The following is a 27,642-nucleotide window of genomic DNA, read 5'->3' on the forward strand; positions in this document are numbered from 1 at the left end:
GCTCATTCATCACTGGCTTATTTTTTGCACATATACTGTAAAGTGTTATACATAAGTATCAAGCATATTATCACTGCTCTGCCTGAGAAGACTAGTAAAGGAGCACTGGTGAGGAATCAGAATCACTGAGGTTGGAAAAGTCCTCCAAGATCATCAAGTCCAACCATCCACCTACCACCAACATTTTCCCACTAAATCATGTCCCTTACTGCAATATCTAAATGCTTCTTGAACAACTGCAGGGAAGGTGAGTCCACCACCTCCCTGGGCAGCCCGTTCCAACATCTGACCATTCTTCTGGAGTAGAAATTTTTCTTAACATCCAAACTGAACCTCCCCTGACACAACTTGAAGCAATTCCCTCTAGCCCTATTTGTTGAACTTCATCCCGCTGGCCTCATCCTATCGATCCAGTCTGTCCAGATCCCTCTGTAGTTCCTTTCTACTCCCAGGCAGATGGACACTTCATCCCAGCTGCAAACTTGAGAACCAGTGAAGCTCTTGCAGCAAACTGCAGCCACTGTATAAAAACACAAGTTGACAAGTGAGCAGAAACCCATTTCTGACTCCAGACAGGTGATTCATAATCCAGCCTTCATGAACTTCCATCTTGTCAGTCATAACTGACAGTGGAGTAAAGAGCTGCAGAGAAATAAGACTCTGTTCTTTTCTATTTTAGCAGTTCCACAGAGCTGTAACTCCAGTTACGCCACAAAATTACACTAGTGAAGAAAGGAACTAAGTTTTATCTTGAAAATATGGATCAACTCCACTTAATGGATAAGAGATGTATATGTATATATATACATGTATATAACTGAAAAATACGATTTCTTGTTTCTAAAGAGTTTATTTGCTTCTTTGAAGGTGGTGTAAGTGACTGGAAGAATCTTTTTAATGAAGAGCAGAATGAGAAAATGGACAAAGTATTTGAAGAACGTATAGCACGAACGAAACTAGGATCAAAGTTAAAGTATGAAGTCTACTGCAAATCCTGAGGAGTAATGGAATGTGGTTGACCAAAAACTTTCCACCATGTTCTTCACTCATCTGAATGATAAACAATATAAAGCTAGATGAAACAATAAAAGCATCTTGGAATCATTGTAAAAGTCACATGGCAGGAACTTTTACAGTGACAACAATGGATAGTTGGCTTTTTCTTTTTTTTAAATGAGAGATCTTGCTTTGGCTACATTCATTTGCTGAATACGATGGTAACTAATGATATTCAGATAAACATGGCAGGCTTGTTTCAGTAGCTGCCTCCTGGAAGAAAAAGGCCTTTTTCGCTTTCTAGGGAAACTTAGTATGCTAGATAATTTACATAGGGTTACTTAGGGGTTATTTAGCATGTGGAGATATTTTTTTTGTTGTTTTGTTTTGTTTTGTTTTGTTTTGTTTGTTTTTTGTTATTTCAAAAATGCCTCAGATCAGCTGACATCTCCACAACTAAGATCACCATCAAAATATGGATCTGACATAGCCTTAATTAACGATGAAGAATATCTTCACTCTGACTTCAGCACAAACTGGATAAAAGCTAGAGGGAGGGTAAAGAAAGGGAATGGCAGTCATCATTTTTAAGGACTTTAATCTCTCCAAGTGTAGAATTTCAAGCTGAAATTCAGCTTACAGATCAGTATTAGCAGCCAAGATCCAATGAGAAGCTCCATTTTTATGTATAATTCTCTTTGTGGAACACAAGAAATATCCCAAATTAATTTTCTTTCTAATATAATGTAATTTTTCTTTTGGTTCACTGAAAATAATGTTTCTACCTGCATAAAAGTTAGTAAAAGGAAAATCGTGGAGCCAATGTTTTTGTTTTTTCTTGTGTTTGAAGATACTCCTTAATCTACGCACCCTTGTGCTTCTTCTAAGAACTGCTGTTGTTTGTGTTGGCACAAAGTGTCTATCTGCACAGGGGTAGCAAGGCCATACAGAGGGATTTGAACAAGTTGGATAGCTGGGCTGGGACAAAAGGATTGAAGTTCAACAAGACCAAGTGCTGGGTCCTGTACTTTGGCCACAGTAACCCCAGGCAATGATCCAGGCTTGCATCAGAGTGGCTGGAAAACTGTATAGGGGAAATGGACTTGGGGGTATTGGTCAATGCTCAACTGAACATGAGCCAGTAGTGTGCCCAGGAGGCCAAGAGGGCCAATGGCATCCTGGCTTGTATCAGAAATAGCATTGCTAGCAGTATCAGGGAAGTGATTGTCCCTCTCTACTCTGCACTAGTGAGGTTGCACCTCGAGTACTGTGCTCAGTTTTGTGCCCCTCACAGCAAGAAAGACAGTGACCCCAGGTGAGGGGTCTGGAGCACAGGCCTTGTGAGGAATGGCTGAGGGAGCTGTGGTTGCTCAGCCTGGAGAAGAGGAGGCTCAGGAGAGACCTTATTGCTCCCCGTAACTACCATGAAGGGAGGCTGTTGTGATCTGTGAACCCTTCCTAAAGTGAAATCAGTGTCATGCAGCCTGCTGCTTCAGCAATGAGGGCTCAAATTAGGATTCCTCTGACTGCTATGAAGTGATTAACTTTTAATCAAAATGAGAATTATTATAACATTGTGCTTGACCTCTAATTTAATTTGTTATCTCTCCTGAGGGATTTCAGTGGTCATCTGCTCTAGTGCTGTGCCCACTTTGGTTTGCAATCATGGCTGTGCACCCACCTGGTCCTTTATTATTAAGGAGTTGTTCCATTCAAGGAATGACCACATCAATGCCTCATGTTTGTAAGCCTGACCAGGACTTATATCAAATGGAGAAGTTGACTGCATCCATCACAGATTATAATTTACAAATGGGTTTGAAGAATTAAAGTACTGAGAGGAGATTTGGGTTCTGAGAAACAATGATAAGCATCCAGAACCAGGGCATCAACAGCAATATTTGCAGTTATATCCACTTGTTTGCATGGCTGTCATTAAGTTAGTTGCAAAACTGTGTTCAAGGTCCAGCTGTGTGTACTGGATCACTGCAAATCTGGGAGGGACAATTAAAGTAATATCCCTAATTAGAAATTCCTGGTTATATTCAACATTATTTTCAACATTCTGGTGGACAAACTAGTATGTGTATAATATATGATTTTAAGTTATTTAATTTCTATATCTTGAGACCAGGGAAGAGAACTGAAGCTACCAGAGAAACAATTCATAATAACTTGTGGAGATACATATTTTTCCATCTCATTACTCATTGTATTCTGAAGAGGCATCAGCCAGAATTCAAATAATTTTCCCCTATGTAATAACAATTTCACCCAAAGATTAAATTATGGACAGGTGTAGGAAGAAACTGAATTCATGTTGTACAGATGAATTTGATTAATGCATTTGTAGAGCCTAAGTATTTGAGTTGCACATGAAAGCAATCTTCCTGTAGGAAATGGTGAAATAAGAGGTCTCAAATGTGGTTATTTAATCATGTATGTAAGTAATCATGTAATATAAGTATGACTTAGGTGGTCATATCATGTAAAGCATCATAAAGTTACAATGATTAACTAACTGAAGATAGAGCCAGCAGCTGGAAGAAAGTTGCCTTCATTAGCGGAGTCAACAGCAAATCAGATTAAGATCCACTATCTACATAACCACTATATGCTGGTCATTCTGTTCACAAATCACACAGAATAGCTCAGCTGTTAAAAATATTTTAAGCAATATCTTAAAACCTTTGTAGCTCTTTCCCTCATTTTGAATGCTACCAATATTGCTGTTGCTTCCCTAGTAGCAATGCTTTGTAGAGAACAGACTACTCTTGCTATTTTCAGGCATGGCAGAGACTCCGTGTCACTGCTATTTGTCTCCTGTAATTCTGAAAGGAGATAACAGTTCAAATTGAGTTAATCAGTAATATATATCTTCATTTCTGAGTGAACGCCCTTTCCACTTTCCTAACACACTGTATAAAGTTCTCCTGCACTGTGAAAAGACAGCTTGTATCTCTGCTTGAGAAAAGTATTACAGGGCTATAAGCATGAGCAGAAATAGGGAAAGAGTCATTGAATTTGTAGAACACTGCTTTTCAGAGAGTGAAAAGACTTCCCCAGAAGATCTGCTGTTTTCCTATGATGGCATTCTGTATCCTGCTGCACTTAGCAGTCCAGAAACTATGGAAGCTCTGAAATCCTTTGAAACCAGGAGCAATGATGTGATTCTAGCAGGCTATCCTAAAACAGGTGAGTGTTGTTTGCTTGATAAATAGTCAGATGCACTATGCTGTAATCCTGGGGTGTATACCATCATTTAACACAGCTGTAATACCTGAGGAAAACTTAGGGTGGCATCAGTTTCCATATGATCATGAGATTAAGCTGCAAAGCGTCTTTGGAGGTTGTCTGATCTGACCTCCTGTGCAAAGCTGTGGAAAGACCAAGCTTCCAAATTCAGGTGTGGGTACTCAAGATTTTATCCAGAAATTTTTAAACATTGAGGGTGGAGATCTACCTCCTCTTTGAAAAACTATTGTAGAGCTCTCCCACTATAGTGTTTTGGTTTATGTAACTTCTGTGTGGGCAGACATTCCCTTGTGATTTTAACATTCTCCTACTGTCTTAGCTTATTCTCAGAAGAGTTAGCTGCATATTCGCTCTGCTTATTTACCTCTGATAGAGGAAGACTGTAATAAGATGTGTTTCATTCACTTCAGGTCCCGGTGATTTCAGCAGCTTTAAGCAGGCTCCTCCCCGGATACTTAAAATCTCTTGTACTTCAGTGCATGACTGCACATTGTATACAAGCGGTGAAATGACCAGTGTTGGATTAAAGCAGAATAATAACATTTCTTGATTTTCTAACTTGGTTATACAGTCTTGCTTGATAGTCTTGCTAATGCAGGACAGTATGTTGTTACCCCACTTGCTACATAGGCAATACAGGGACTGTATTCTAGAAATGAAGGTAGAAGAACTGTTCTTTCCATAGACCTACTGCATTACAGAATACAAGTGACTTCCATGTATCTAACTGGTTAGAAAGGCATAAATGCTACTAGGATTATTGATTTTTTTTCTTCTCCCTTTCACACAGACATTTTGGTTTCCTTTCTGTTTATCCTTAATCACAAACATATCTTAACAGATCAAATGCAGAAAGTAGAGTTGGTGATGTTTATAATGTTCTCTTTGTGTGCAGCTTGTAGGACTGTGTACAAGCAAAAATGTCCAGCTACGTATCCCAGAAGATGTAAAATGAAAGCTGAGATTAGGATCTTCAAACTCAGCGCCTGCTTCATATACCACCTGTGCCAGGCTGCAGAATTCAAGACAGCTGAGCCTAGTGCAAAGATAATGACATACCTTGATGGGCTTTTGATTTGGTCATTGAATCCTTCTCCTACCTTCTGGGAGACTGGGAATGAGGCCAAAATTTGTTGGCCGTGATGAAACTGAGAACTGAAGCTAGTCAGGAGGAGGGAACAGGGTGCTCCCAAAGGCAATGCTGTGGAAGGAGAACAGCCCTATGCTCAGAACAATACTGCTGTTATTTTCCTTAGGAGTATTCTGAGATGACAAAAGAGTGTTAGAGCTGGAAATAGCAATAGAGGTCTGCTTCTGTTACCTCTGAGGGATGGGATGTGTTTCTGAAGCAAGCTGGGTAGCATTCCACATTTGGCTGACAGTTCTGTTCCTCTTGGATCTTGGCATGTCCTGATTGTTACTGCCCTTATGTTGGAAGGGTAAGGTGCACTGGTTCATAGATGTGAACCAGCTTGACAGGATATCCTGCCACCCAGTTGACAGGAAAAGTGCAGATGTGCAGCCCGGACTGGATTTGCCATTGGAGGCTTTATTGTTTCAGGAACAAACTGGCTTGAACAAATGGTGAGAGAGATAGAATCAACAGATGCTAAATATACAGAAGAAGAAATGAAAGAGAGAATAAATGCTGAAAAGGAGCTACAGATGTTTCCACGTCTAGAGTTTGGAGATCCTGGAGTATTTGAGGTGAGCAGTTACTGAAAAAGCACTGGCAATACTCTTTCTATAGGCAGTAACAGTTGAAAATCAATGGCCTTATCCCAGAAGCAATAGGCAGCTTTAGAGCAGTAACAAGTGTTAAGGTTAGCGCAGCAAAAATGTCCCATGGCCCCTAGTGTCCCAGCGCAAATGCTTCAGATGGCCAGAAAGTTGTGAGGACACTCAAGGGGGTCCAGCCCTGGAACCAGTAGGTTTAATTAATAAGATCTTTCTCATGGATATTGTACCTTCAGGCCTGTCTCATGTGACATGGTGCTCTGTGGCAGAGGCTGGTAGAAGCCAACACCATCAGCATGTCCCTGGGATCTCCTAAGGGAAAAGATCCTTCTCTGGTCTCCCCTTTACTTATTAACCATGATTCCTGAGTAAGTTATTTCTATTCTGTCCCATTTCTCCTACTTGCTTTAAAGAGGATGAAGAAGCTGCCTTCCCGAAGAATCATACTAACCCATCTGGCACCTCATCTCCTGCCCCCATCCATTCTCCAAGGGAAGGCTAAGGTGAGTCCACACTGTGGAAGTATTTCCACCTCAAGTTAGTTTTCATCTGCCTGGATGAGATGGGTTTTTTGCACTTTCAACCTAGGCTGGTTGGTGCATAGATGTGTTTCCAACAATGAAGAGGGAAGGTGCTACGTGTTGAGGGTATGAATAAAAATGCTCTCCAAAGCCAGTAGCTTTGCTGACTCAAGTATTTTCAGTCAGTGGGTTTGCAGCTGGATGTTATTGACCGTAAGATCTCAGAAACAAGCCTCCAAAACTGTATCAGGAAACCAAGCACAACAAGTACTTATTGCATCTACTTTAACTTGCCTCTGTGATATGGGTACCTGTGGAAAGCCCAGGAGGGGCTGAGACTAAGATGATTTTTGATGAGAACTGCTGCAGAGAAAAGCATGGGTGCACCCACGACTTACTTGTATGTCTCTTGGTGTGGAGACCTTGAGCTCATTTCTTTGGATCTGAGCTAGTTCAAAGCTGAGTCCCAAGGGTATCATTAAAAAGCTATTTCTTTTTATCTTTAAGCTCACAAGTTGTCTGCAAAGGCTCTGATTTCTTATTAAACAAGAGGAATTAAACTGGCCTATCACTGTGTGGCACTTGGTTGTGAACATGCAATGTGCTGAGAAGAATATGTTTTGGCCAGTCACCAAATCACAACCAAATCATCTGTTTTCCTTCTGCAGATCCTTCTGCTGGTTCGGAATCCCAAAGACACAGCTGTCTCGTATTACCACTTTTACAACAACATGCCAGTGCTGCCCTCCTTTGCTACCTGGGATGAGTACTTTGCAGCTTTCATGAATGGGAAATGTACTTTGCCTTGCATCCTCTGGAATTCCTCTTCACCTGAGGGGCATGCATAGATCCCTGTGGTTGGGAATCCTATTCCAACATATTTTCCCAAGACAGTCTCGAGTCAAGAGGATAGATTGATGTTATAGCTGAAAAGGGGTATACCAGAGAATTTGAATTTCTTTTGTGTCAGATTCAGAATGCTAAGACTGTGGCAAAGACTGAGCCTGATCTTTCCATACTTTCAATAAAGCTGGAGGTTCAGTGCTATCTAGTGGCCATAGCTGGAGGATCCTTCATTGCGCTCAACAAATGTTACTCAGTCCCCATTTCGCTATCCCAGTGCCATGCTTAGCAGTCTAGGCTGACTCCTCTGAGTCAGCCTGTTTTGGTGGATAGCCTACACAGATATGCCTCTTTTCTTTATCTGCAGTGGCTTGGGGGTCCTACTTTGACCACTTAATGGAGTGGAACAGACACTTCGACCACAAGAGGATGATGATCATTAGCTACGAGGAACTGAAAGAGGTGTGACATCTAAACCAACTCTCCTTGATGGGCATGCTGTGTAACTTTCCTGAAATCTGTAGGGACTATGGGGAAGAAAAAGCTATCGAATCAATCCTGTCTGAGCCTGTAGAAGAGCAAAGCTTTCTGAGCTACTTACACCCCTGAGGAGGCCCATAAAATGTTTGCTTATGTGTGGAAAGACTCATCTGAATCAGTTGCTTTTGGGAGAGAAGAAATGGCCTTGAACCTGAGGCCACCATGAGTGGGTTCTCCCTCTGTGAGAGCTGTCAGAATTCCATAGTGACGCTGTGGAAGGGAGTCTTTCCCTGCTGGCTTTATAACATAGCCACAAAGTCTTTTGACTTCACTTCTTTGCAATGTTCCTTTATTTAGAACCCAGTACTGGGAATGAAAAAGATTGCTGCTTTCTTTGGATTCTCCCTGAGTGAGGAAGAGTTTTCCAAGATAGCCAAGAAGACCAGTTTCCAAGCTATGAAGGAGAAGTCCAAGGAAACCCATGGTAAATTTGGGGACATCCTCTTTCGCAAGGGTAAGTCTTTGCAAATGGATGATCTCTCTTATAGAGTCACCTTCTGAGTGGTCACTTAGTCATGAGGTTGCTGGGCTGGTTCAGAAGGGCAGATGTGGATGGGGTCTATTTTGTGGCATCTTGTACAAGATGCTTCTACCATTGACAGGATTTGGGGGTCATTTGTGAGTAGTGTAATGAGGTGACTCAGATGTCCACACTTAAGGCTCTCAAACATTGCTTCTATGTTGCTGTTTCCCTGTGGCAGCAATGCCAGACAGTTAGGCAAGTAAGATGTGCAGGTGGAGGCTAACAGTGGAGTAGGTCATGTCAACAATTATGCACCAAATCTGCTAGGGTCCAGTGGTTCCTCTTTATGGATAGATGCTGGTGTTGCCTTTGCTTATGACTTGTGAGATGAGGCTGATCGTGGATCTGGAGAGTAAGAAGAATGGGTTGGTGTGATGTGTGGAGAAAGGGCCCCTGACTGTTTGTATCTTTGGAGTAGAGGAGCCTTTTAGACTTTTCTGACTGTATGTGTCACTTCATGAAAATCCTTTTTTGGAGAAGGTGTGATAGTGCAGGAAGGATCTCTTGAACCTCATGTTTACTGTTCTGTTGGCCTCCTGGGCATCATACTGTTACATTCTCAGTGAGAACTGAGAAATAGTCTCAATATGGTTTCTCTCAGTGGATGGGTCAGTGGTGATTGTAGGGATATTTATTCAGATGTAAGGCTATGTCTGCAGCTCTGGCAGCCCAGCAGCTCCCCACTGCTCAAGAGTCTCTGATTTCTGCCTGCTGTGGGCATGGGCTTGCTTTTGCCCCTTTCCTTCGCCATCCCTCTTTACTGTCTACCCTACAGCCCCAAATAACTTGTCCCTTCAGAGGGAGGCATTTGTAAATGATGTCTCCCTTTGTGACAAAAGCAGGTTCCTCTTTCTTCAGTGTAAGCACTGGATTAAATCACTTTGGAGAAACACTTTGGCAGTCTGGCACCAATGCTCTCTGCGGCCTGGCTACATCCTTTTTTTTCTTATCTTTGCTACTTTGCTTCTTTTAAGCAATCAGGCCTCTCAGAGACATAAATCAGACTTAACCAACCTTAGATATGCCATGAGTCTGCCCCACTGCTGCCTATATACTGTCCTCTCTCAGGAGAAACCACTTTCAGTCCTTGTTACTTCTTGTTGCACACAGGGGTTGTTGGAAGCTGGAGAGACCTCTTCTCTGAAGTTCAGAATGAAGAAATGGACCGAAAATTTGAAGAATGCATAGGGGGAACAATTCTGGCAACGAAGATTAAATATGATGTATACTGCAAGATCTGAAAATGAGCAAAGGATCAGTACTGCAGCAAGTTCTTCCCCAAAGATAATTCACCAAGGATGGCCAGTTGCCATAAGAAAAGAGAGAAATCCCTCAGATATCGGGCTTGTATCTCTTATGTGTTTGGGCTGTGGTTCTTAGACTTGTGCTGGACCTGGAGTCTTGCTTGTTGTAACCAAATAAAATATTTGCATTCTTTCAGCAAGCCCCTGACATCCTTCTGGAAGAGAGATGGGGCACAGGCATTGTAGGACTCAAGGTGTCCTGTTGTGGCTGCATCCTGGCCTGAAACAGAAAGCACATGCTGCCACCAGAAGTATGCCTGTGTTTTGGGCTAAGATGGTCTAACACCATAAGGCTATGGCCACAGGCAGAGGCCCTAGAGGTGATTCTGTGTGGTACAGGCTCTTTGTCATCTAGACTTTAAAAACCCATAGACTCCCTCATGCATCTCAGTTGGGCTCATACTGAAAAACTTGAAGTCAGGAAGGTGGCAGGTATCTAAGGGAAGCTTTGAAAAGAAGGGAGAATTATAACACTGAATGGAAATTCTACATCTGCAGTCCTAGTGTACCAAAGTAATTACCTCAAACAAACATTTGCAGTTGTTGTTGGAGGGGCAACAGAACCCCTGGATAAGAGATTCAAGAGGTTCCTGGAATGCACTGATAACTTTCTCCTGCAAGTGATACAGGAGTATTGCAGATGGAATCCATACACAGTTGGCTGACAGTTCTGTGCATATTCTGTGTATATGTACATGTTCTGTGAATACATACAATGTTCTGTGAACACTGCTGGCTCATGTCCAGCTTGCCATCTACCAGTACCCCAAATCCTTTTTGGCAGAGCTGTGCCCTATCCTTCCGTTCCCCATCTTGTATTGTTGAGGGATCCTGCAGCCCTCAAGCAAGAGCTTGTACTTGGCTTTGTTGAATGTCATGAGGGGTAGGAAACAACACTGTCACAAGGAGCCACCAAGGAGAGGAGCTATGCTCAGCTCCATTCTCCAAGAAAAGTCTTAATGGGAACATGGCTGAGACAAATTGGAACAACCAGTAACCAAGAAAGTAATTAGTAAAACTAAGGAACCCTCAATTATCCTAAAAATGAGATTTTGGACCCTGAAACAAGACTCTGCATCTTTCAGATAAAACCCTGAACCCTCAGCATGGATGGTTGTGGCTTAAAAATGAATAAACCCCTTTCACAAACTGTTATAAGTTGGCTTTCTGAAGGTAGCAGAGGAAATCTGACAGCCTATACATGGGGAATAATCCCATCTCTGAAAGACCTGTCCGTTGAAGAACAGAAGGTAAAGCTGCTTGTAGGTCATCTTCTCTGTTTTCTGTTGGTGTTGCCCTGAGTCATTGGCCTCGCAATGGAGAAACTTCATTGTAGGAGCCTGCTTTGGCAGGGGGGTTGGACTCGATGATCTCTAGAGGTCCCTTCCAACCCCTAGAATTCTGTGATTCCGTGTGTGATCCTGAGGCCTTTGTCCTTGGCTTCTGCTGGTCTCTCATTAGCTGTGCAAAAAAGGCAGAAGCGTGCGAGAACTGCTGTTGTTCACACTGTCACAGGGCTGTTCTTCAGGCTAGTAGGGTCATAGACTTAGGGAAGCAGGCATCTGAGTTTGTTAGATGCCCTGCTTCTCATGCTTCCAAACTGTGCTGTATTTATAGAACCTTTCCCACAAGGTAATAAGAACACAGGACTGTTTCTCTCTTTCCAGTGAAAACTCAAACTGAAGAGGCACCATCATGACCGAGGCTGCAAGGATTATTTCTGTCTCATAATAGTAATTCTTCTTTTCTACTACAGGTAAGGAAAGAGGAGAAGACTACTAATTCTTACATGAAAACTATTTTTTTTTCTCTAACTTCAAAATCAGAAAGGGAAGACAGTCTTCAGGAATAGGAGGGATCAAAGCTCTTATGATGAGTATTCTGCCTTGAATGGGCATCCATCATGTGGACTGGAATCAAGACAAGGATGTTGGAAGGAACAGCCAAGACAAGAAGAAGAATATTCTATTATTTGAGGGAAAACCAACCAACCAACCAAATGACAGCGGCCACCACCACCACCAAGAACAGGAAAAAAATGTTTGATCCTACCTATTTATTTAGAAGATTTATTAGAAGAAGCAAGGCTTCTTCTCATGTCCTCACCCATGAGGAACAGTTTTTCTGACAGATCTAGTTCTGCTTTCCAGTGTGCTATTTGCTGCAAGCTCTCCTGATGTGTGCTTTGGGCGTGCATTTCTGATATCAGAGCTGCAATTCTCTGTCTCTGCTGCTTTCTAAACATTGCTTCTTCAGCATTAATCTCTTCTAGCCGTCTCTGAGAGGCAGCCTGCATCAGAAGAGGACATTAAGAGCATTATTTTTACTTCATGAAGAAACACACCTGCTCTTTCTGCTGTTTTTACATGAAAGTTAGTATTAAGCCACCTCCATCTGTATATGGAAGGGGATGAGGAAAAGGCTGTATATTTCTTATGTACCAAGATCACATGACACATGCAGAGGCACTTTCACACATCTCTCTTCGGCTCTCCAGCTTTCCTACAAGGAAGCCAGAGGCACTGCACTAACAATGAGAACTAAACATCTAACAGAAAATACCTAAAAGCAATGAGCACAGCAACAAATCAACGTGGTGTGGATAGAGATAGAAAGAGCACATCAAGTTACCGGCACAAAGAGGCTGGGCTCTTGCTTCTGCCCCATTCCTTTTGGAGCTCTTTCTTCGTGCCACCCCCCATTCTGTGAGAATGGGCTACAGCCCGCTGCAGCAGCCTGTGGGCGATATTGATCAACCAGGTCTTGCAGCGCCCGAGTTGTCATTTCTAGCTGCAGTGACTTTTGATGTTCCATCTCCAGCTCTATGGAAAGTTCAAACACCTGTATGCAGCAGAAAAAAACAATCTCCCTTAATCAGAGTGCTCTAAAATCCCCACGTGCTGGGGAACTCATTCAGATGTATGTGTTGATGCAGGCCCTAGCTTAATCCACTGAGGCTGTATTTTTTGCCAACGAAAAGTGGTGTGTTTTCTCCAAAGCAAGCATGACTTTCTAATCTTTGGTGAGAAGACTGCTGCAGTCTCTACCCTTCCCTTCTTTCCAGAATGGCTCCATGGCAAAAACACTTGACTCTTTCAAGAGAATTATGCAACTCCCATGCCTGTGAACTAATGCTCCTGCCACAGACCTCCCTGGAGACAGCTAGTAGAAAAGGTAGAGAACAGGTTCTGTCCCAGCAACAGTCAGTGCAAGTGGTTTGCGTGTTACCCATCTCCCGAGCTGAAATTGCGTTTCTAGGGGAGGAAGACAGCAGCTGCTGATACCTTCATCCTGAATTACAGCAGCACCAGCAGGCAGGGGACAAGAATGGTCCTGTTCTCTGCCGGTGCGTTCATTGCAAACCGGGCTGGCCCCTTCTCATTTGCACACACCTCTCCCAGCGTGGGGGAAGATGCAGGAGGGTACTTTTGTTTCACAAGAACGCCACTAACAGGAAACAAAGATCTCATTTTTCTGCCGAGATTGAGAGAACTTGCAAACAGAGCAGCTGAACTCTGGGACACTGTGGGGGCATGTCTTGTGACGTCACAGCATCGGGAAGGGCATCAGAACAAAAAAAACCTTGAAGGAGGACAAGCTGCTGCGTTCTTCCTTCTTTGGATACTGTTTTCAAAACACTGCTTTGCCCCTCAGCCTGAAAATGAGCTCCCTGAGAAGCTGCTTGTATTCTGTGAAGTGAAAAGGGAGGAGGCAAGGAGAGTAATGTACTCTAGGGCCTGAGTAAGAGCTTCCACTGACTCTTTTCAGCTTGGGATTGCCTCTTTCTTGTGACTGAAAGCAGCTGGCTTTGTTGATGTTTCAGATCAGATTATGCTCTCATCTGGAAAACCATCATTAACAGTGACACAACTTTTACTGCTTTCAGACAAACGTGTCCAGCACTTGTTTTCAGATGATTTCTTCTCTTGCAGCTTAACCTATGCCAACATGCTCACAGGCATCGCATACCTTGGCATTAGCCTTGTCCAAATCTTCCTTCATCATCAAGATGTCCTTTTCCAGGTAACGGCAGTAATCTTCTGAAAGCTTCAGAGATTTTTCTGACATCGACTGTTTTCTGAAACTATCGGCAAGTTTTGCTTGTGTTTTTTCTTCATGCTTCTTTTCAATCTGTGCTGATGTTTTATAATCTGCCACCACAGCCTCTAAGCGCTGCTTGAGAACAGCCTCCTTCACTCGCAGTGCCTCATTTGCCCTTCTTTGCAGCAGTGACTTTGAGTGTTCCACCTCCAGCTGTGCAGAAAGGTCACGCACCTATATGCAGTGGAAAAACAACAGTGTCCTATGTTTGTTCCCAGCTGATTTCCTCCCTTTCACTTGTTGGAGGACATGAACAGCTTCACCCATAACATGTTCACAGATGTTGCATACCTTGGAATTAGCCTTGTCCAAGTCCTCTTGTAATTTGGTGTTTTCTTTCCTCAGCACACTATGTAAGTCGGCAGAAGTTTTCTGGGATGCTTCTGCAACCTGCTGCTTTCTGACAGCCTCAGCAAGCTCTTGTTGCAGCTGTCCGACTGTTCTCTAGAGAAACAATGGTGCAGGAGCGTGAAGTAAACGGTAAAAAACTGAAGCCTGCATTTTTCTTTTATCTTACTGGTTCCTATACTTAGATGATTTTTCTGAGTGAACTGCAAAGGGAAGAAAGGTGGTAGAGGAGAATCTCCCGACCATCAGTGGGGTGTAGAGCTGGGATTTGCCACTTGCCAAATGGCAGCAGAAAGGGAACAAAGCAGAGGCAACCCAAAGGATGGCCTCTCCGGCAGGTAGCTCATAGCTGGTAAATTCTAGATGCACCAGATGACTTTGGGAGCTGCTCTACTTCAGTGTCCACCTGACCTTTTCTTCTACTTTGTCTCGTGTTTAAAGACATCACTCACCTCTCCTTCCTGGTTAGTCTTCTGCATGTCTTCCAGCTGCTGACAGAGTGAAAGGTTTTCACGTTGGAGCTGGGCCACCTGTTCCTGTAGAACATCCTTCTCTGCATTTTCTTTTCTCGGCTCACCTTTTGCAAGGTCTGAAGCACAACATTCCTTTGCCCGCCTCTGGGCCTGGAAAGGTACTTTTTCTGTTGCTTCTAAAACCCATGTCTTCTCCTTAAGTATTTCTTCCCATTGCTCCATTTGTCTACTTTGCCTATGAGCTTTTCTATTGGATTTTTTCTGCTGCTGAGACAAGGAATGGTTGCTTTTTTGCAGCTCAGAGATGTTCCCAGAGAGGTTTTCTACGCAGGAAGGCCATTGCTTAAGTTGTCTCTTAAAATCTTGCTCATCATCACTTGCTGAGCATGAGCGTCTTTCAAAGGCTTCAATGAGACTGAGTGGGGCAGAAGTTGCAGCTGCTGCTCCATCTGTGTTGGAGAGATTGAGTAGGGCAGAAATTGCTGCTTGTATTCCAACTGTGCTGTCCTCTGCCTGTTCAAAGTTAAAGAATAAAAACTGTAAAGAATAAAAACTGTCAACACTTAAGGAAATGGGCTCAAAAGAGGGTGCAGTGGCAAGCATTTTATAAATCCAGAAGAAGACCGTCACCTGCTTTACTTTAGATTCCAAAGGGCTTTCTCCCACACTTTCCTGCTCTGTGTCCATGGGGTGCATGCAAGCATTGCACCTACAAAGACAGAAGGCACATTCAGTTGCACACACTGTTTACTGCACTCCTAAAGGCCTTTCTTGGCCACCTGTTCCAGACTGACAGCAAAATGGGAAAGTGCAGCACACACTTTCTAGTAGATACTTAAATGTTGTTTTCCTGTATGCTATGGCTTATCAGCAAGCTCTTCCTCATAGCAAGACTGCTATGAAAGACACATCACGCTTTACTCCCAGGAGTACTGACAGCCCACAGGAGCTCCAGGCAGCCTTTCTGCTTCCAGCTGATACTGGCCAATGGAGGCAGGAGATGGAGAGGGTGATCAGAGAGGAAGAAATGATGTCTAAAACAGGTGTCCAGTCATTCTGGGAGGTATATATGTGCAGGATGGGCTACGTGCAGGGAGGCCAAATTTGCCAGTGGGCTGAGCTGCCATTGTTAGGACACGTGCTGATTTTGCCAGGCTTTTAACCACACCCGAGTGCCCTTGAGAACAGAAACCAGCAGGCACATACCTTCTCCATGTCTTTCTTGATCTCCAGAAAACCTTCCGGATCTTCTCCATGACTCATCAGGACTGGGCACTATCACCAGCACCACCACCACCAGTGCCAACACTGCCAGTACCAATACCTGCACCAGCACCAGCATCTGCACCAGCAGACACTGTGCTTGTGGGGCCCCAGTTCTGCTGAGCACTTTATGATGTCATGAAAGGTTTAATGACTCTTGATGTGAACTGACAGTTGCCACTGTTCCCTACGTAAGGCCCTTGGGGCAGAGGGAGGGGCACATGTGTTCATAAAATGTATGCATTTAACAGGGCAGTGTGGCCAAAGGAAGCAACTCCTCGCATACCTCCAGGAGTACAGGATTCCCAAGGTTGCTTCTCCAAATCTCTTGTACTGCTGTCACACAGAGCTCCTCCATTCCTTGCAGTGTGTCTTCATGCCTTCTCTACTACCCTGGCTTCAAGCACTGAGTCAGCCTTATTCCCTTAGTTCACATGTACATCCCCTTCATTCCTTTCCGCAGCTTTCCAGTGTCCTCCCTTTCCCCTTTAGGGATGACTGGAGTCCCTTAAACATCCATTCCAGGCATGCTTACATCCTTTCTGCTCCTTTCTAGAGCCTCTAGCAGTGGTAGTGGGAGGACAGTTGGACTAGATGATCTTGTAGCTCCTTTCCATCCTTGTGATTCTAGGATTCTCTGCTCCTTCCTGGCATCTCTATTACTGAATAAAGGATTGACATCCAAAATTACTTTCTGAACTATGTAACTTCTCAACCCAAACTGGTTCATTTTGTCATGCTAGCTCTTGTTCAATTCATTGCTAAAATTACCAAATTAGGATGCTTTCATGTACTGAAAGACCAGCTTGTCTTCAGAAACATTACTGCTAATGTAGAAGAATTCTTGCAGGGCACTGTGGGCTGCTGTATAATAGGAGTAATGATTCTCTCAGAGCTGACTCAGGAAATGAATCTAGTTGATTACTCAAGATCTTCAACAAAATATCATAAAATAGCAACCTCATTCCATGACACCTCTTTAAAGGACATACTGGTGCTTGCATGCTCTCTCTGAAAACAGTTTTTGGTGATCATCCCTCTGTATTCAGCTCTTGTGAGACCACACCTCAAGTACTGTGCTCAGTTTTGTGCCCCTCACTGCAAGAAAGACATTGAGTCCCTGGAGTGTGTCCAGAGAAGGCCAACAAAACTGTGAGGGCTCTGCAGCATGGGCCTTATGAGGAGCAGTTGAGGGAGCTGGGGTTGCTCAGCCTGGAGAATGCTAAGGGGTGACCTCTGCTCCATCCCAACTTGCTCACATGCCTTCCATTTCCTATGGCCAAGCTCATCTCTCTCCTTGTCACATGCTCTCCCCTCCCTGTTTCCATAGCCCAGTGCTCACCTCTCCTCTATTGACCCTCCAGCTGTTCTTGTGGATCCCCTGGTCCCCTCTAGGCATGCATTGAGCCTGCCCATTTCCCACTGGCTAAGCCAAGTGCCCCTCAGTGCTCATCCTCCAAATGGGGATTTGAAGTTAATTAAGACACTTTGAATCCTGAAATTAGTCTCTAGGTTTTAAGAATTAAGAGTGAGACTCTGCATCTTTCACATGAAGCTCTGAACCCTCAACATGGAACATGGTGGCTTAAAAATGAGGCAGTGGACCATAGAATGAGGTTGTGACCCCTGAAAACTGATAGGGATCTGGAGTGAAAGAAGAAGCTTTGGAGCCTGCAATGAAGCTTTGGGCTCTCTGGCTGTCCAGATCTTGAAGAATTTCCTGCTATTATGAGCATATACACTGATTCATTGGTGTGTTCAGAACAGCATTTTCCCCTTGCACCCCGAAAACATCTCTTTGTAACATATTCTTTCCCTTTTGAGAAGGAACAGACCAAGAGTAAGAATTTTTCAATGCAGTGCAGAGAAGTGCTATTTTTCTTCACTGTGTGGACACCAGCAGACATGGGTGAGCTGGTAGAAACAGGAAAGGGAAATGTCCCTGCAGAAAAAAGAACCATTCTCGGGGATTAGAAAAGCAGTGTCACACACAACAAGGGAGCAGGGTCTCTAGCTGGGAAGAAAGCGACGTTAACCGTTTATTCCGCCCCAACCCGGCCCCGTGACTGATGGGTGACTCGGGGACCGGCGCCTCGGGAGAGCCGGGAAGGGGGGGGGAGCGCAGGGAGACGGCAGATGGGTTAAAAAAAAAAGGAAGGACAACCATCTGAAGAGGAATTCTCATTACTAAATCCAACTAAATCAAACAAAATGAAAGAGTCCAAAGCCGAAGTCTTATGGTGTGGAGTGCAGAGGGAGCCACGTGCTTTGTCGCCACGAAAATGGAGACTCCACGAGAAGAAAAGAGGCTGCTCTCCTGCCAAGAGCTCCGCCCTTCTTCCTCTGCCAGCGAAGTCCTCTCGGGGATGCTGCTCCTCTCCTCCCCTCCGAGAACCAAAATGCTCCAAATAGGCAGTCCATAGAACTGGAACATTAACTCTTCTCATCCACCAGGACACCCGAGTCCTTCCCTGTTGGGCTGTTCTTGTTGAGTTCTTCTCCCAGTCTGTATAAATACCTGGGATTGTCCCAGCCCACATGCAACTCCTTGCCCTTGGTGTTGTTGAACCTCATTGGGTTCACATGGGCTCACTTCTCCAACCTGTCCAGGTCCCTCTAGATGGCTTCCCTCCAGTGTACTGACCACACTGCTCAGCTTGGTGTCATCTGCAAACTTGTTGAGGGTGCACTTAATTCCATCATCTATGTCATTGATAAAGATGTTAAAGAGCCCCAGTCCTAAGACTGACCCTTAAGGGACACCATTTGTGACCTGCCTCCACCCAGACATAGAACCGTTGATCATTACCCTTTGGCTGTGACCAACCAACCAGTTCTTAATCCACCAAAGAGTCCATCTTTCAAATCCATACTTCTTCAATTTAGAGAGAAGGATGTGGTGAGGGAGCATGTCAAAGGCTTTGCAAAAGTCCAGGTAAATGACATCCATCACCCTTCCCTGTTCCACCAATGTCATCACTTCATCGTAGAAGGCCACCAGATTGGTTAGGCAGGGTGAGGGAACATGAGCGAAATCAACTTCTTACAAGGCTAGATAGTGACAAGGGAGAATGTTTTAAATTAATGGAGGGGAGATTTAAATTAGATGTCAGAGGCAAGTTTTTTATTGAGAGAGTGGTAAGGTTCCTGAGAAGTTCCAGCCCAGAGAGGCTGTGGATGCCCTGTCCCTGGAGGTGTTTAAGGCCAGGTTGGATGGGGCTGTGGGTAATCTGATCTAGTACTTGATCTAGTGGCTGGCAACCCTGCTTGTGACAGGGGGGTCCCTTCCTTGATCTTTGAGGTTCCTTCCAACCCAAGACATTCTGTGTTTCTTTTATGGTAGTAATAAACAAAGGATTGATTTTGTTTAGACAATGCAAGTTTTAAAAGCTAGTGGTACTGAGTGAATGTAGAAACTGTTCATAGAATTTGACAGAGATGAAATGAAATGTTCCCTGAACTAAACAAGTTATTATGAACACGTGGGGAGATATATCCTCTCAAGCACCTTTGGTTGCTTTTTAAAAAGCCTGTAATAAGGAATTCTTTAATGAGAACAGAACTTGCTATTACATACTTCCCAAAATTCTTGAGGACTTTCTTTTATATGAGACCAAACACAGAAAAGTAAAAAAGAAAATTCTTCTCTGCTGAGCACATGCAGCTCTCACCAGCAGTGACAGTGAGTGGAACAAAGGCACACGGGGGAAATCAGCCCATTAAAGTGGCTACTCAATTTCTGAGTCCAGAGAGAGTGAATTGTGCAAATATGACTCTCATTTCTCCGTGGTCTTAACTCGTTCGCTGCAATGTTCTGAAAGGGACACCAGAGGGCAAAAATTATGAACAGCTTTTCAGATCTAGGCACAGTGTGAGTGGGAATGAGGAGCCCAATTGTGAGCTGAGTTTTGGGTGAGGTTAAGGGGACAGTTGGGGCTGCTGTGGGTGGAGAGACACCACCGGCTTGTTGCTCTGAGCTACCTCAATACCATTACATGGGAAGGTGGTCCTCCTCCTCCTGACTAAACTCAAACCAGGTGGCACCTCCCAAAATGAACAAATGCTTGGTTCTTTATGTAGTGCTAGGGCGAGCCATACAACATGTGAAAAAATGCAAAATATAAGAAGTGGTGTGATAAATGGAGTTCCATAGCAAAAGAAACACGTGTATGAAATGACTTGCTAAATACATCTTGATAAATATTCAAGTAGTTTTAAATATCCTTAAGGGGAGAAAGGGGATATTTTCCTTTTGAAGATTGGTCAAGCGTAGCAGTAACAGATGCACCATTTTTACAAGCCTCACTATGTATTTAATATACCTTTGTTCACCCTTCCTATTTTTGCCCTCAAGATAGCTGTGAACAGGCAACATACGTACTCACTCTGTTGGATGCTCTGCAAAAAGAATTGTTGGAGAGGCTTTTGGATATATTCTCCCATGTTGTTCTTTGCAACATGTGAACAGGATTTCCTGTGCCAAAAACAAATGTGCGGACTCTCTTCTGTGCTATTGTTGTCACCAAAACCAAGTGGTTCTGCTGTATTGATGGAAAACATAAAATATCAGCCATGACGAGTCTCATTTTCAGTCTCATACCACAGGGTGTATGTGAGGAAAGATCATATTCACATCTAATTTCTTATATATAATTACATGACAGAAAATGCATAGTTTCATATATCCAAAGCACCTAAAACAGGTGTTTGATAGAGGGTGAGACCAGTTTCCTCCAAGTCAGAATTGTACCCTCAGTGTCTGTCAGATATAATTCCATAGCTGGAACCTGCCATTTGTACAGCCTGTTCAGCCAAGAGCTGAGAAAGAACATCATGGATGTGGTTTCATCTCCAGATGTTCTGTGTGATGATTCCTCACCACAGCACAAATGAAGTCCTAACAGGCCAAAGCGTGACAATCTAAAGGAATGCTGCCAAATATATGAAAATATTCAATGCATACTACATAAATTTGAACATCTGTGGTGTGGAAGATTTCATGGAGCTCTGTAAATATTGTTACACAAAGTTAACTTCACAGCATGGGTGCATTATTGTCCTTAGTTTATGGGTAGGAGAATTGGCACAGAGAGGATAAACAATTAGCCCTTGAGAAACAAAAAATATTCTAAGCCCAGAGGGAAGCAGAACTCAAGCCGTTCAAAGAATAAACCTGCTCATCTTCTATTTTCCACATAGCCATTTTGCAGAGCTACTGTTTCTAATTTGGTTAAGACTGTAAACAATAGTTTGTTGCTTACACAGTTGTGTTGTGCTTTAGAACAATAAATGAGTAGGGAACACTTCTCGTACCAGATCTTCTCACAGGTACCAAATAGCAATCAACACTTTGAATTACACAAGTCATACATTTCTTTAATTCAGGAGAAAGCAATTTCTGTGAACTCGGCCATGGACAGAGACAGCCTGAGACCTGGCTCAGTATCATTTTGCCAATGGTTTATGGGCTGGTTCGGCCCAGTTCCATGACTGACGAGGTGAGGGGACCCATATACCCATGCCCTGGGAGAGGGAGAAAGTGGAACGGGGGAAAAAGGTAGGGAGATGGGCCTAAAAACAAAACAGCGGCAGTAAGCTAAGGGAGAAAACTAATTTACTGAATATGATAGCAGAATGCAAGATAACAAAATATAATACGTTATAATTGGAATTAAAGCTAATAAAGCGAACAAAATGAGAGTGTCCAGATCCAAAGGCCTTACTCTAATGCTGAAGACAAGACAGCTAGGGAGCACAAACTGCAGAGATGAGCAGTAAAAGGGGCAATCTCGTGACATGCAAGCAATTTTATCTTTCCCTCTAAATAGAAAATGGAAGCAGAACAGTGGAAGTCTTCTGGGATATGTAGTTCTTCTCTTCTGAGAACCAAGTACCTGGAAATATCAGTAATCTCTGTGGGGGGATCTCTGTGACTGTGTGATTTTGCATACAGGCTACAGTTCTCCAGTCTTAATCTGTCTTTGGGATACCAGCTGTCTGTGAACACCAGTAGATGAATGTATCAAGCTGTGAGGTGCTCCAAAAACACTATAAATGCTGTGGTGCAACTATATTACTATACTATAACTATCTTGGCACCATGATTCAGTATTGTGTAAAGTTAGGAAAAAACTCAAAATCCATCAAAGCCGCAGTCTATTCTTGCTCTAAGGATATGAACACTAGGTGTCAGTGCAGCCCAAGGCAAAGGCATTATAAAAGCCCCAGGAATTGCCAGGAAAATGTTAATTTTGGTTTGTTAGTTTGTTTTCATTGGAGAAAAAGTAGCTTTTGATGATATCAGAGAACTTAAAGAAAAAGACAATCGTGTCATAAACATAGGTGTATGTATAAATATAAACATAAATCTAGAAATTGTATATGGACAGCATATTTTGTTAGAAAGGAAATGGGTGATGCAAACCAACACTGCATTATAGGATGATCTTTTTATCACACAGCAACAGAGCCCCATCTTCATCAAGCTGAAGACCCTCGTCTTGAACATTTTTGCTGTACTGAAACTGTTCAATGCTATTTCCCTACTTAGCAGCAATTTTAGGTATCTGATATGCACATCTCACACAATTCAAGACTAGTGGGGCATGGTGGATTAAGGAGCACTGATAAGCAAGTACAGTGCATACTAACGTACAAACAAGCCCAGTAAGAAATCAACCATATCTCTTCAGCGTCTCAAATTTCTTTGTTCATTTATCTTTCTTAAGCTTTTTAAATCTTCCCTCCTTACTCTTTTCCATCTGTATCCAAAATATCCTTATCTCTTCTACTCCTTCAACTAAAACATCTTCGAAATAACTGAAGACACTGACAATTGGAGAAATGAGTGTCAAGTAAGAAACAGGGATTTGTACTCAGAGCCAGTTAGTCCTTGTGTCTCTTCATGTCTGGATTTCATCATTTGCTGATTTGTAATGTAGAAGAACAGTGAGAATGAGAAACAAAACTCAGGAAATGTGCTGCTTTTAATTTTTAATATTTTTTTTCCCTGTCTTTGACAAATGATGACTTCTGTCAAAATAACCTCCCATAAAAACTTGCATACCTCCCTCGTGAGCTCTTCCTATGCCAATTAAGTTCCAATGAAATACAGCAGCTTTTTATTTCCCTTTTATTAATTAAATATGACCAGACAGCCTCTGGGTACCATTAGCAATTTGCAGATAAAACAGAGGTCTTGTTGATCAGTGTCAACTGAGTGCAGAGTCCCCTCTAGGATAAACTAGACGTGTTCACCACCATGTCTTCAGGCAAGAGCCTGAGAAAACAGATGAGCCATGCATCCTGTCCAAAAAATCAACAGTCTGGGACACTGGCAAACCAATCAAGGAAATGAAATCCATGGGTAGACAGAGTTCCTTCCAATGAAATCCTGACATTCACCATGAAAACATTGCTGCTGAGAATGACAGGTAAAAGAGTATCTCTGCTGTCTTCCTTCAAAAAGAGAGAGGTAACTCTGTAGATAACTGGGTATTCGCCATGCCTTCTGCCAGCAGTGGGCCAAAGTTGAGTCCAGTCACCCAGTGGCAGGGGTACTTTTCACAGAAATGTATGGATGATACACACCCACAAAGGTTACTTGCAGAGGTAAAGCTCAGAGGACTGGGCTGTAGATTCTGCCACTTGAGCTAACATTCAGGGCCACTGGAATGGCAAAGCCCAATGAGATCCAAAAACATCAAACTCTTGCATATACATGTACTATCTCTCTACTAACTGCCTGACAGGAGACATCTCCTTTCAGTCACATCTCTGCCTCTATGTTCTCTGCCCATCAGGTCACCAGACTTATATCTTTGTCTTGCCTTTTTGGATCAATTTTCAGCAGTACATGGCCAATTTCTTCTGAGGAGCCTGGTCAGTAGAAGTTCAAAAAAGACTCATCTAATTAAAATATGATGGGAAATGTTTAGCTTCACCATCTTCAGCAAATTGAGTTCTTCCTGAGAGCCACCAAGGCTTTGTTTGTTGTACATGCCATTAGGCTTCCTTGGCTTTTGGTCATTCAAATTTTGTCTTCTGTCTTGCTTTGTGGGGACAGCTGCAGAGAGAGGCTAAGAATGTGCACCAACCCCATGCCTCTGACAGGGCCAAACACAGTATGTATAATATATTGAAATTACAGTGACAGTAGGGTTTGCACATGTGCCCCAGGCATACATGCATATGCAGGATGGGAGGGCTCAGAAAAAAAATATTATGTTTCTTCCTTTGCCACTCAGTGCTTTGAAATCCTTTCTAACAATTCAAGACATAAAGTATCTGTTGCTATGAACATCATCAAAATCTCCATTAATCCACACACACATACACACACACAGACAAATAAATCAAAGTTTTCACACTGATACTTTCCCCTGAATATACTTCAGGTTTTTTATTCCATTTATTCCAATTGCCTTCCTGCAGAATTTGAGCTTGTCTCTAACAGAGTTGTGGCATCGTATGCTATCATTTCTGCTGTCTGTGCTTGACAAACAGGAAAGCATTTCCTGCAAGAATTATCACACATGCATTTTTTGTAATAGGCTTGAGGGAGAATATTCAGCCAGCTGTACTAATTCCTTCACTCTGGGCGTTTGTGCCACTGAAATATGATATCTTCAATATTTAAAGAAAGACTGAAGCACTGAATGATAATAGACAATAGCATACGCATGTATGTTTCCTTGAAGTTATAGAAGATTCTTGGATTATTTTTCCAATTCTGATCTTTCAGAATCTTAAATCATAAATCATGGATTTATATAGGCCCACAGAGAACAAAATTTCATTTTAACTACTCACAGAAATGCAGTTTATCCTCAGATATTTCATTTGAGATTCATACTTTAACTTAGATTGTCAGCACTAGAATATGCGCAAAAGAAACAGGAGCATCATAACCTCTAAAATAAGTGATTTTCGGTTCAGTTCATTAGACACGCAAAGAAACAAACATCTCTGTATTTTAACTGCAGTTTTGGATTATATCATTGCATTGTTCCAATTTTCTTACATCCTTTTCACTCAAGAGGCTAAATGGCTGTTCTCTTTCCATTCAAGTGGCTTTTAAGAGAACCATACTTCTCATTGTAACCTTTTAAAAGCCATCCACAGAAAGAATGACTATGATAATAAAATGTATGTTGAAGGTTCAGTGGAATTTGACAGACGTTTTACATTCTAAACTCTTTTAGTGTTGTCAGTTCACAAGATTTAAGCTCTAAGATTTCTAAAGCAGGTGTTCTGCTTTGAAGCTTGAAGTCAGCCTGTTTGTAGTTCTTAAAGTGAAATATCACCATCGTGTTGGGAAGTGTCCCCTATGTGCACGTGTGCAACTTCTTATACAATTTCTTCAGGGGGACAAATCACCCACTCGAGAGTGAAAATGATATCAGATGACTCAGTTTTGAACCAAAGTAACCCAACAGTGAGCATTTACAAATTCCTAAGTAGAGAACATTTGGCATTTTAGCTTTGAAAGCAGAATTGTTAAAATCCCTGGGTAGAGCAGTTGCCATAAGCATGGAAGGCTGCTGCATAGCAGTTAAAAAATCTCTCAGGCATGATTGATATAGAAAAGTGTGTGTGAGATATATCTCTTTTTTTCCTGCAAATCAAATTGAAGGAAAGAAGCAAGTTAGCATCTCTCCTTCATGTAGATGGTCCATTACTAGAGCAAGACATCAGCTAATGCAGCTATACATTGGACACTGTGTTATTAATGGTCCTGCTAATAGCTGGTGACAGTGAGAGAGTGAATTTCCACAGTTCACAGCCCTTTGTAAGACTTCTTCTGGAACATTTCTCTCTACTATCATCACCCTGACTCCCCCTCTGACCTCTTTATCAGTCAGTGAGTGGTACCAGAGGCTTAAGACACATAATCACAGCAGTGTGTGCCATGTGTGCTCTGCAGAGCAGCACAATGCAGTAGGGATAAAAAGGGGAAAAAAGAAAAAAAGGATTACTTTCAATAATACAAGTTCCTGTTAATATTTCAAGCAATAGTTATAAAGTTGCACCTTCTCTTTTTGCATCTACTACCTTCGCAGTATTTTCTATACTTAAACTTCAAGTGAATCTTAGTATTTATAGGTATGCAACCTGATCCAAAATATTCCGTGGTGCAAATGCTGCTATTGACTTCCATGGACTTCGGATCAAATCTGTATCTACCTTAGAGCTCTGTCTCCATTGGATCCAAACCATGAAACCAGAGGCTGAACCTGGCTTATGCAAATAGTTAAGGAAATTTAAAGTAAATTAAAAAAATCACACTACTGTGTTTGCTTCAATTTCTGCCTCAGTTTGAAGTGAAAAAGCTGCTTATTTCGGTGCATCCACAATTAAAAGTAAAATTTGTTGTTGTTTTACTTCAGCCATGCTTTGGCCTCAGCAAGATGTAGAAATGGGAAAACCAATGGAAAAAAGTCTTCTCACAGACAAACAGTCTGAGTGAATCCCAGTTGCTTGGTACAGATAATGTTGTACAGATGCCTTTGAAGCACAGTAATGGATTTTGGATTGCACTGGTGTCTTCAGGAGCTCCTGGAATCTTCCGGGGTCTCCAAAATTTTGCTCTTGGCCTTCCAGATAAATATATCTAAACATTGTGATGCTACTGTTGGCTGTATCAAGAAGGGTGCTTCTAACACACTGCTGCATATGAAACAGCAGAGGCGTAAAAACTCACTGTGCTCTCTCTTTACTCTGAGATGTTAAAGGAACAAGCATGCATACTTGTTTCTTTAGGAAATCAGAGAGGAAATAGCTATCGTCTTTTTATATTCTAAAACAGTTTGGATTTCTGCATGTTTCTTACAGGTAGCATACAGCTCCCCAGGTTGGGCTGGACTGGCAGGCAGAAGCCCAAGTTGAACAGGGGTTTTCAAGCCTTTTCTCCTCAGCAGCTCCATGGGAAGACACAGAGAGATGCTCTGTCCTGGACCCTCCTTTGCCCAGGACTAGACCTTCCCAGGTGCTGAATGTGCTGGCCCCACTCCAGCAAAGCACTTAAGCACATGCTTAACTTTCAACACATCAATTACTCATGGATAAGTGAGAGAAGCTCACCAGCCTGGAGAAGTTGCTGCTGCAGAGATAGCAGTGAAAAGGAAGTGGGGAGGTGGTGACCTTATTGGCTCTCTTTCCCAATGGACCTGTCTGCAGACATCATTCAGGGCCTGAGGTAAAATGATCACAGAGGCTAATAGGTCAATGACCTGTTACTCTGTCGTTGGCCTAGCCCCAACCTTTGCAAAAGAGAGGGGAAGGGAGATGGGGAAGTCTGTACAGTTTGTCAGATGTTATCACACTTGATAAGACAAAAATTCACTTTCAGGAATTTTTCTTTCCTAGTTTGCTCTGAAAAAAAAGTTGTCGATGCAGAGGTCTGTGGTGGCAGAGAGGAAACTCACAACCTTTTGTTCTGCCACTTACATCTGTGACAGGTTTCCTTTCTTCATTAAGCTGTTCCAGTTCCTAGCTCTGCGTGTGTGAATATAAGTTTCCAAAGCAAATCACAAATGCATGGGGTAGTTAGAGCTGTCATTCTGATGTCAGGAGGAAAACACCCTCCCTTCTCAAGAAGAGGCACACCTTTTGCTCAATGATGTTTGGTAATGATGGTGAAGAATTTGGTATTTGTCTCTCTAATTTGTTTTTCTTCTTTTGGGAGATGAGATAAAGGAAAAAGAGAATTGCCTTGTGCTGCTGCCACGCCAGCCCTT

The 27,642-nt window shown here is 42.7% G+C and overlaps 2 protein-coding genes across 2 annotated transcripts in view; both read left to right on the forward strand.

The window, feature by feature from the left end:
* LOC140250365 (sulfotransferase 6B1-like) overlaps nt 1-1,260 on the forward strand; it is a 30,259-nt gene extending 28,999 nt beyond the window's left edge. The window contains exon 10 of the mRNA XM_072333060.1: nt 868-1,260. Coding sequence (XP_072189161.1) covers nt 868-998 — 131 coding nt within the window. The 3' untranslated portion in view covers nt 999-1,260. The remainder of the gene's footprint in view (nt 1-867) is intronic.
* Nucleotides 1,261-3,896: 2,636 nt separating this feature from the next.
* Nucleotides 3,897-9,776, forward strand: LOC140250327 (sulfotransferase 6B1-like). The gene is made up of 7 exons (XM_072333005.1): nt 3,897-4,191; nt 5,813-5,958; nt 6,402-6,491; nt 7,178-7,304; nt 7,720-7,814; nt 8,190-8,346; nt 9,526-9,776. The coding sequence occupies exons 1-7, from the start codon at nt 3,990-3,992 to the stop codon at nt 9,654-9,656; spliced, it is 948 nt and encodes a 315-aa protein (XP_072189106.1). The 5' UTR covers nt 3,897-3,989; the 3' UTR covers nt 9,657-9,776.
* Nucleotides 9,777-27,642: the final 17,866 nt, after the last annotated feature.

Source organism: Excalfactoria chinensis, chromosome 3 (genome assembly GCF_039878825.1).
Source record: "Excalfactoria chinensis isolate bCotChi1 chromosome 3, bCotChi1.hap2, whole genome shotgun sequence".
In the NCBI taxonomy this organism is placed as follows: domain Eukaryota; kingdom Metazoa; phylum Chordata; class Aves; order Galliformes; family Phasianidae; genus Excalfactoria; species Excalfactoria chinensis.